Below are 10880 nucleotides of genomic sequence, written 5' to 3'. Positions count from 1 at the left end.
TAACAAGTTTGGTTATGCGACTATCCTTGAGTTTGATGATAACAAATCATACAATATATAAAGAACAATTTTGTACTCTAACAATCTTATTAAGTGTGCAGATTCTGATAAGAAGACTCTAGACTAGCAAGTTTTGGACTCTGGACTTGTGAAACTCTGGACTCTAAATAAGCAAACTCTGAACTTCGGGCATCAAATTCACTCTGAACCAAAGGAACAATACAAAGGCGTAGCCAAAGTTTTTGATTAGTGGATTAAGACCTTATTAAAAAGGAGAAATCATATTGGCGGATGGACTGGACTAACCTTGTCAAAGGGGAACCGGGATTAAAATAATCGTGTTCTTTTATCATTGTTGTTTTTGTGTTGTTTGTGTTTTGGTGAACGAAAAAGTTTTAATCTTGAATCTCAATTCAACCCTAATTTCTTGTGTTTCTTTGCACCTTCAGCAATTTCTTGCTACTCACACTAATATTTGAACATCTTGAGAAAACCCCACACATACAGATGGAGATGGGAAATGGGTGATGTCCCGATGATTCAATAATTCTTATTCAAACACATTTAAAGGCAATCTAATTCTCAAATAAATAACGAGGCATTCGTAAAAGGGAATAAAACACCCATCGTAATAACTAAAAATCCCTTTGCCTTCATCTATATGAGAGATTATCCAAGCAAAAGATGGATGCACTTGTATCTAGGCTTCTTCCACATTTTTTGTATAACTAATCCCGAAAATAACTTCCACCAATTCAAAATCGACCATGAGATAAAGTCCAGAGTCAAGTGGTTGCACCAAATTTACGCGTCCCCGTTGCACTATGTCATCCTAATTGTTACCTAAAAGATAATGATGGTAAGAATATTGATTTTTTATTTTTATAGATGTTGTGTTCATTAATCTATTCAGCGGTAGGATCTCGCCCATGCACTGCTTTAAAGGACCCAATGAAGTAAAAAATTCTTAACTCATTTTGGGAAGCAAGGGCCGCTTCCATTTTGTAACAAACTCAAACGGAGGAAGTTAAGCGAAAAATCGCCTCCATATAAACCGAAGTGGGGGAGTTCCCCTCCTCATTCCTAAAATGAGGGCTAAGAGGGCCACTCCCGCTCTTGAAGGAACCTCCCTAATCTTAAAACCGCCACTTAGAACTACTAGATTCAGGATAATGCCATTGACTTCCAAAGGTTCGTCATGAGGAATGCCAGGATTTTGGTAAATGGCTGATATGGGAGAATCACCCCACCATTTCCATTCATGTTTACCAGCGCACCTCCTGGGTTATTCATGAAAGATAGTAAAAATGATAAAAGGGCAAGATAAACCTAGGAAGGAGGATGAAGCAAAAAAAGACTATTTGAAACATAGAAAGGTTGATAGTGTGAGAATCCTAGCAAAGGGAAAGACAACAGAAAAAATATCACTAAAATGTGAGCGCATGAGAGAATAAGGCACAAAAATGTCAAGGGCAAAAAGTGCAAGGAAACAAAAGTTTTATGAAGTATCAAAGTAACCCTTAAGAAAAAGGGGAATGAGAACCAATGTCATAGAACGCGGGGGAATGAAAGACTCAAGTGCACTCGAAAGTCCTAGGCAGACTCACCACACCCTAGTCTATTCACCTAGAGCCATGCGTAGGATATTCAGCGAAATGTCCTATTAATTAGATATGCATTTAATGAAACTGTCCCCTGGTCTTTTCCTTTCCCCAATACAAGGTCACTAACAAGGTACTCCTGATGTGACTTTCAAAAGACTTCTCATGCATAACGACATAAACAAGTTTTATGGACAATTATTCTGAGTCGATCATAAGTCCAAAGTATGAAAAAGCCCCATCCAAATCATCTCATAAATGTCATTATTGGCACAAAACATGTATGCTTTTTTCTAACTCATAACTCACTTCATCTCCATTATTAAAAAAACAGACTTGAATGTTGGAGTATTAATCTGGCAAGTCCACCCTACATTGGAGCAATATGCATCACCTCATTATAAAGTTGCATCAATAATTTCGATTTTAACGCATAACACTTTTTTTTTTAATCTAGAGATGTATAAGTATTTGAGTTTTTAAAATAACTTAAGAAGTTAGGGTATGTTTGGATATCACGAAATGAACGGAGCGGAATGGAATGGAGCGGAGTGGGATGGAGCGGAGTGGAACGGAGCGGAACGAATGTACCATTCCATTGTTTGGAAATTTTAGAACGGAATAAGACAAATTATTCATTCCGCCCAAATCGGAGGGGAAGGAATATGGTGGTAAGTGATGGAATGGAATGGAATCCATACCACTCCTTTCCGCTCCGCTCCATCCGTTTTTAAATTATCCAAACAACGGAATATCATTTTATTCCATTCCATTCCACTCCGCTCCATCCGATTCCATCAATCCAAACAAAGCCTAACAATATTTAAATTACAAAAAATTCAATATCCAACTTAATGAATGTTTGAATTGACTTCTGCAAACCTCAAAATCACTTTTAGTCCACTTCAATTTGAAAATTGATTTTTTTTTCTTGTTTGAGTATTTTTTTTCCTTTAAATTAATTCTCCTCCTTTAAAAGCAACTCTCTTAAAAGTTACAATTCCTAGATTTTAAATTTAGTTGAATCAATTCTTCGTTATTTTACTTGTTACAATTTCTTTTAATTTTCTTTTTTTATACTCTTTAATTTTCATCAATTACTTTTTTTTTATTTGTATTAGAATTTATTACCATTTTGGTAATTCAAAATCAATTTTGATAAAATTATACAAACAACATTAATTAATAACAAACACTTTTATATTATTTAGAAAATGGGTGATGCACAGATTAAAATAGTTTTACACTTTCAAACAATCACGACCATATATTATATCAAGTCAGACTATAATTTTTAAATTATTAATATGCCCTGACTAAACAATATATTTCTAATGGATAACAATGTAAAACTATTTTACACGGTCAGTGTTTAACCATTTAGCTCTATTATTATACTAAACTTAATTTTATTAAAATCAATTCTATCTAAAACTTAATTTTCTCAATCAATTTTATAAGTATCAACCCAAACACACCCTTAGATGTCAACATCTAGAGTATGTGTCTATGAATGTAGTTGAATGGGGTATTGTTGTATTGTATGTCCACCGTTGTGCAATCAACATTCGTGATTGGTAAAAAAACAGTGTGTTTGAATTTCAAAAACACACTATTTCTCCTCAACCTCGTGACGTTACATCACCGACCCGCCTTTTTCCCCTTTCCCAGTATCTATCTACCACCATTCACACTTTTCATTTTTCAACTCCTTTGCCTCCACATTCTCTCTCTCCGTCCACCGTCCACCCATTATGATCTGCTCGAACCGGTCCAACAAAACCGGTTCAAACTGGCTCGACCGTCTTCGATCCAACAAAGGCATCCCAACCGACGACAACATTGACCTCGACTCCTTCCTCCTCAGACTCACCTCCCATTCTCCTCAACCCCGCCCCATTAAACCGCCCCGACGCCGTCCAACCGTCACCCACGACCCACCGTTAACCGCTGTCCTCGCTCATCTCTTCAATCCCGGCGCCACCGTTTCCCTAACCTCTAATAAATGTCCTAGGAAACAAACAAACCCTAAAAACTTCATCGCATCATCCTCCACTGTCAACAATGCTCCCACCACCACCGCCGCCACTGGAGGCGGTGTGGTAGTTGAAGTAGAAGATCGATGCGTGGAAGATAACGACGGTGAGGAAGATTTGAAGGGTTTTACTAGAAGCGAGGTTACGTTGATTGACACTAGTTGCCCACGGTGGAAGGTTGATAAATTGGTTTTCAGAAAGAATAGCGTTTGGAAAGTCAGAGAAAGGAAATCCAAGACCAAGTTTTTCGCCAAGAACAAGAGTAAAACTACTCGTGATCTTCAACACCATGGAATTGGGAACTCCGAGTAAGAGCGTTATTTGTGGTCTAAACTAAATTGTTGCCGTGATTTTTCATTCTTTTTATTATAAACTTGACTAGTTATCCGCAACTAAAGTTTAATTTTTGAACGGTTTTTCATACGTTCATACCATATATGCTACTGTATTGGCTTCATTTTTGGTGTTTCTATATTGGGTTTTTGCTGTTATGGAATGTCTGTATTGTTTTCATTGTTATTGCATGTTAAGAAATTGGTGTTGCATTTATATTTTATGTTGTTTTCCGTATCCGGCTTCATTTCTTATTCAAGATTTGTGTTGGTGGGAGCTTATAGTGATTAATATCATATCAGTGTTACTTTAATTGTTTATTTATGATGGTTTCACAATCTCATATCAACTTTGACTTGATAGCGTTTTTTGATAAGCATTAGATTTGAGACTGTTAATGTAATGTCAGAGAATCTTTAGTTTCCTTGCTGGTTATTATGATCAATTTCATGAGATTGCAATCACAACCCTTTCTATGGTAACTTTCTTCTTTTAGGCTCTCTGTTGCGGGAAAATGACTGTTCTTTTCGTAATTTCTCATAAGGTTAGCTTAACTGTTGCGGGAAAATGACTGTTCTTTTCGTAATTTCTTTACAGATTCATATCTGATTCCTTTCCATTGCTCATATTCATAACATACTAAATATTTGATTTATAGCCAATTTGTGCGCCCAAATGTAGGTTTTGTAAGTTATTCAACTCTAATATATCATGGTGGTATTGATTACTTAACTTGGGTTCTAATAAAAGAAATATATCACAAACTTATGTGATACATTAGCCAGTTGTGTGCTATTATGTTTTAGTAGCTTTCTGTATATATATTCAGGCTTGCGGTGTTGAATTAAATGTTTATAAAGATTGTGTTACCAATTAGGCCAGAGTGATTCTTTTAGGGTAGCCATGTTAAGCTTCTTACACCAGCTTGCATCCTCTTTCTACTACTTAGTAGCACACGGAAATACAAGAAAGAATACATCTAACTCTAAATGGACTATCGGTGGAGGCTAATGTGTTTGTGATGCTTTTGGTCTCCCCATTTTCCTTTTACTAAGACAGGTCCTAATTCTCTTTTGTCGGGGTTGACTTTGCCACTTGAAGATATGTTACACTTGTCTATTGTCCTCTTTCTCGTATTTAAGATAAAGTATTGTGTTGTAGTGTTTTAACTATATACTACTGCCAGAAGTAAAACGGAACAAAAAGGAATGGGAGAATGTGATATTGTAGATTCATGATGATTGATTTTACTTATAAGTTCTAAGAGACTCTGTTATAGTGTTATGTACAAGCCTCTTCTCATTGTATTTTGAAGATAAAACCCTCCATGCAGCCCAGTTTTCTATTTCCCTATACTTTGAGGCTTTGAGCTGTTCATAATAAAGCAAATATTCATATTATCCACACACAACCATTATGAGTCAATTGATCATATCCATGATTTTATCCTTATTTGTTCCTTTATGCATTAAGTTCCAGGAAATATTATTCTCTTTATACATTTGACGTAAGTTCAGCGTGACATTTCCTCGTCCTTCAAGAGTTTTATTTCTATCTGCTTACTCTAACACAATTATACATATGTGAATCTGTTATTGGTGGTCAGCTTGTTTTAATATTACTACTCTACACCTCCTTCTCATTTCCCTTAAAACTTGTTAGGAAATTTTCATTCCATTTCATTATGTTTTTTTTTTTAATGTAAATTTGGAAGCCAACTAGTTTTCTGCGAACTGGTGTTGATTCATATTATGCCCAGTGCCAAACCATTGTGTTTTTCACGTTGTGTAGCAAACATGCAATGCTCTCACCTTTGAAATAGCTAATATGTTGCAATAACCAATTGATAATATTATTTTATTTTATGGTTATTGCATGAATCTGGTATCAGTATTTCTTGGATGTGGCATGCTTGTAGAACACATGATTATGCAGTACAAATAATTTTTATATTTCATGCGCTGCCTTGTTCAGGGATAATGTAGTCAAAATGGGAGGAGAGAAGCCTGTAAAGAAACTGAAGGTGTGATCTAATGCCTAATCCCAAAAAAGAGGCAAGTGCATTTACTTTGTTTTGAGCTACTTGAGCAATTAAATCTATTTGGCGCTTTAATCAGGCTGTATATGCCGAACGAGATTGATTTAACTCGACTACACTACAATGTAGTCTAGATGGATTGATCTTCTTCCTTTCATTTCTCCTCTTCGAATGCTATTCTGTTTTTTCTCTTATTGACTAGAAATATACCATAACATCTTGCTGCTTCCCTTTTTCCAGGTTTACAAATCAAGAAAGGAAAACACATCTCCCATTTTTTAAATAAAAGCAGCAGCTTATCAACAGAGCATAGGAACAAGAACATAGTTTAACAAACGCCAAGAGAACCAGACAATAATCCAGGTCTTTACAGGTCGTTTTACATGAGCTACATATTGGTTGCAGCAAGAAATGGTGCAGGCTTCACATTGGTACTATTTTATGTTGCCACTACTGGATTTCCATTGAAAACTAATCAAATAAAAAACTAATTTTTGCCGAGTGGTATTAACATGCAATTGTTGTGTTAAAAAACTTTGCTTTGTAAATGTCTCTTCCATTTTTCATAACTTGAAACGTTCTTTACCCGATATATTTGCAGCTGTTGCTTTTATTTTGTCATTTGTTACTGGATCTATTCTCATTCTCATGTCACATAGATGATCATATTTTCGGATAATTCCTGTTGGAAGTCAGTTCACGTTCAGTTTACCTATTAAGCTTACCTATTGAGAATGGGTTAGTGGCAAGAGGTTTACTAGATTGCCTAAGGCTAATTCAGTCTCCTGGCTAACAGTTATTACAACTTGATAAACCTGCACGGAGGTGATAATAGGTTGGGGTGAGTTAGCCTCTTGGTAAGTATAAGTCTGACATACTAAAATAAATTGAGACCTAAGCTTGACTTGTAGTTTGTCGTAAGTTTATTTTTGAGAATTGCTCTCTAAATCTCATGGGGTGCTTCCTCCTACCATGGTGAAAAGTCACAACTGTCCACAGAATTCGGAGATGCGTCTCCTAACACATCCTTTTTACACGCTCGCCAGCCCAAATTGGTGAGATACTTTTGTTTTGTTAAAATTTAGTTCGGAGATGCATCTTTGTATCAATATTAGGTTGTGTTCGAAGATGCATCTCCGTAACAACCTTTAATTTAAAACTCAGTGAGTTTTACGTGGATGCATCACTAGAGTATACTATGTTAGGTCAAACTAAAAACATTTGTAAAATGTTGGAAAAACAATACAAATTAACATTTAAATAGTTAACATTACAAAGTTGCAAGTATGTTTTTCAATGGACCATGTTTAATGTCATGTCTGAAACAAGCTCTTTCTCTTCTAGAATAAGGTGACATAATGTGATGATGAACTAGCTTGTGACACAAGACATAATTATGTATACCAAAAACCACATTAAATCTCCATGTATAATTTGCTTTACGGTATCCACGCAATTTAAACGAACATTAACATTTTCTCGATTCGGTGTCATCACGTTTTAACTTCCTAATTGGGGGTTGGTACGTGCTACTTCTTTCGCATCTCATTCTTACAAATGTTTGTCTTCTATTTGAACCATTGTCAGACCTTCTGATTTCAACATTAAACCCCAATTTCCCAGCCTCTATGTGAACCTATTATAGCATATGTTCACGAATATCTACCTTGACAACAATCGGTCTAGCACTTGGTTTAACATCATTCTTCACTTCATTCAGTTTATCATCCTCTGGTTTAACATTCATCCTTATAGTAGCATTGAAAAATATATATGGGTGCACCATATCCAATGCTAATCATAATAGAAAAATAGATTAAAAACTTAAAGTATCAGATAACACTATAGATGTATCTTTGAAAAAAATGAAACTTAGTCCATAAATGTATATCTGGACTCAACATTCTTTTTTCTGCTTAAAAACCAGATTCATGCAAGAAATGATGGATAAAATGAATGAACTTTACCTCAAATTTCAACTTTTTTTGCTCCATTTGATGTGATAAAATACAAGAATAATATTTTGATGTTGAAACATTTATTGAGAATGGAAGAAATTTTTTGAAGGGTTTTGAGAGTGAAGTTGAGTTTGACCATGAGGAAGAATATGCAAGGTGATGTTTTATTCAATTTCCCGCTTGCCATTTCAGAATATGTATTTTCGAAAACATCACTGAGTTGTTAAGTAAACCAGCTTAGTGAATAAAAATACCATAAATGAGTACAAATGGGATTTACGTAGATGCATCTCTGGATTCACCATAGAAAATTTACGGAGATGCTTCTTTAGATCATATTTTAACAAATGGAATGTGTGGCTAAATTACGAGGGCTCGTGTGATTTTAGGTGCGTTTGGATATGCATATATGAATATCAATAAGAACATTTTTGGATTTTTCAGAGGTATGAGACACTCCCATGAGGTGAGATGAGTATTTTCCTTATTTTTACGCGTGAGTGTGATCTTTTCGAAGGACTGGTTGATTTGATAGTCTATTTAAAAGTATATTTCATTTAACCATAAATAATGAACAATTCAGTTAATATTTAAGTATACTAACGAACTAAAAGACCAATACAACTAAAAGTTTGTTTAAATTGATTAATATGAGTTTACTTAATAGTTTTGTGACACTATTTAATTGTGAGAATGTATGAAAATAATATATGACAATTTTCATAAGAAATTTTCAATTTATTTCCATACATTTTTTTAAATAACTAATATTTATTTTTGTATTCAGACATTTTATAAAATTTATCTATATGAAATATTTTGTTCAACTATAATTTAATATTTTATAAAAAAAAATCAATTTATACTAGACAAATCATTCATCCCTAAGTTCTTCCTTAATCTGCAAAAAGAATAAAGCTTCAATTGATTAGTAAGTATATTAACAGTTAGCTGATTCTCTATGCTACAATGTCGAAGCTCATTTACCTATGAATGGGTCTAATGTTGGATTTATAAGAGAAAGAACCCATTTACCTAATACCTTAAGGTTTTGGGTTGATATGTGGTGTCTTATTCTCTTGTGGTCCTGGAGCATTGGTCCCATGGATCCAGTGTTGGATCCTGTTATAGGATGTGGAGACTCACACTTGTGATGGAGAATGTTGGGTGCAAATGTGATTGGATAAAGTCCCACATTGCCTATGAATGAGTGGAATGTTGGATTTATAAGAGAGATGTCCCATTTATCTAACACTTTAAAATTTTGGGTTGATATGTGGTGTCTTCTTCTCTTGTGGTCCTGGAGCATTGGTCCCTTTGGTGCTCCCGACTCTCCCGTTGACTGATGCATCTTATAACGAAGAACTTGAATTCTTTATATAACCTCATACTCCCTCTTCCCTTCACAAAATTAAGCGATGTGGAATTCTTCAACATATATATTTTCAACCAAACCCAACAATCTCCACCTTGATTGAAAATAATACGTAAGCTTTCATTATCGTCACCCGATAATCATACTCCACCGTAAAGAGTATCAACATGTATATTTTTAACCAATCTCAACCTAATATGGTACTTTGATAGCTTAGTAGAAGAACTATTATCACAAAGAAGAGGAACTATTATCACAAAGAATGATTTGACCCTTATTCATATTTACCCTTAAATGACTTAGAGCATTTCTCAACCAAACTCCTTGAGAGGTACAAAATGCAGCAACTACAAATTTCACCTCTACGGTGGATAAGTGACTATGGGATGTTTCTTTGAGGACCATGTGATTGTACCAGAGTCGAGCTTGAAGACATGCCATGTTGTGCTCTTTCTATCATCACTATCACTAGTATAATTTGAGTCAGTCTAGCCTTGAATTTGCAAATCACCTACATCTTCACTCTAATACAAAATTTCAAGGCTCAAGGTGCCTTTTAGGTATCTTAAGATCCTTTTAATGAGTGAAACATGTATCCTAGTGGGACTTTCCATGTACCTAGCCCCAAGAGTTTAGAGATACAAGATCGGGTCTTGTATATTTGTAGCTCATATATACTTCAAACAACCAACCATTTGGTTGTAAAAGGTAGCATACGAAGCTTTCCTATTTTCATCTTTCATTAGTTTTCATCCAGGTACAATTAGACTGCAGAACCTGTTGCACCCTTCCATTCCAAATCTGGACAAAATCCTTGTTGCATATTTTTTGTTGATGTATCAAAATTCCTTAATTGCTTACTCTTGATTTACCTCTATGCCTAATAAGTACATAATTCCACCTAAATCAATCATATCAAGTTGTCCTTTCATAGACTCTTTAAATTCATAAATCATTTAAATTCATAAATCATCTACAAATCATCACTACTATATATAAAAGCATTCACATTCAAGATAACATTAACTATTGTGCCTTCTCTACCACGTTTGACAAACAATATATTTCCATAAGGGAACTTATGAAATTTAGCAATGCATAAGTAAGAATATACCTTACTTTATCAAGCTCTTGGAGCTTGTCTTAAACCATAGAGGGAATTTCTCAACTTATACACCATTTCAAGTTTGCCTTTATGATATCTAGAAGGTTGATCAATGTACACATCTTCATCTAGTTCACTGTGTAGAAAATCATTTTTTACATTAAGTTGAAAAACAAATCAGATACTAATTGCAACTGCTAGGATAGTTCATATGGTATCCCATCTAGAAACAAGCGTAAGCACCTAATTGTAGTCAATACCATATCTTGATATATAATTCATAGAAATAAATGGCACTTGGGAGATCACTACCGATCCTGCAGGTTTAAAGACCGTTGGAGTTATATATATATATATATATATATATATATATATATATATATATATATATATATATATATATATATATATATATATATATATATATATATATA

The 10880-nt window shown here is 34.4% G+C and overlaps 1 protein-coding gene across 1 annotated transcript; it reads left to right on the top strand.

Moving 5' to 3' along the window:
• Positions 1-3158: 3158 nt before the first annotated feature.
• On the top strand, positions 3159-7763 carry LOC131661247 (uncharacterized). The gene is made up of 3 exons (XM_058930708.1): positions 3159-3945; positions 5945-6025; positions 6249-7763. The coding sequence occupies exons 1-2, from the start codon at positions 3356-3358 to the stop codon at positions 5997-5999; spliced, it is 645 nt and encodes a 214-aa protein (XP_058786691.1). The 5' UTR covers positions 3159-3355; the 3' UTR covers positions 6000-6025; positions 6249-7763.
• Positions 7764-10880: the final 3117 nt, after the last annotated feature.

The sequence above is a fragment of the Vicia villosa genome, linkage group LG3 (genome assembly GCF_029867415.1).
Source record: "Vicia villosa cultivar HV-30 ecotype Madison, WI linkage group LG3, Vvil1.0, whole genome shotgun sequence".
In the NCBI taxonomy this organism is placed as follows: Eukaryota; Viridiplantae; Streptophyta; class Magnoliopsida; order Fabales; family Fabaceae; genus Vicia; species Vicia villosa.
Note: the sequence above shows the minus strand (reverse complement) of the source record. Positions and strands in the feature narration are given on the sequence as shown.

Excerpts from the sequence above, each read along its gene's own strand:
- LOC131661247 (XM_058930708.1), top strand. The coding sequence starts at position 3,356 with ATGATCTGCTCGAACCGGTCCAACAAAACCGGTTCAAACTGGCTCGAC. Across the intron at positions 3,946-5,944 it reads CATGGAATTGGGAACTCCGA|GGATAATGTAGTCAAAATGG; the intron begins GTAAGAGCGTTA and ends TGCCTTGTTCAG.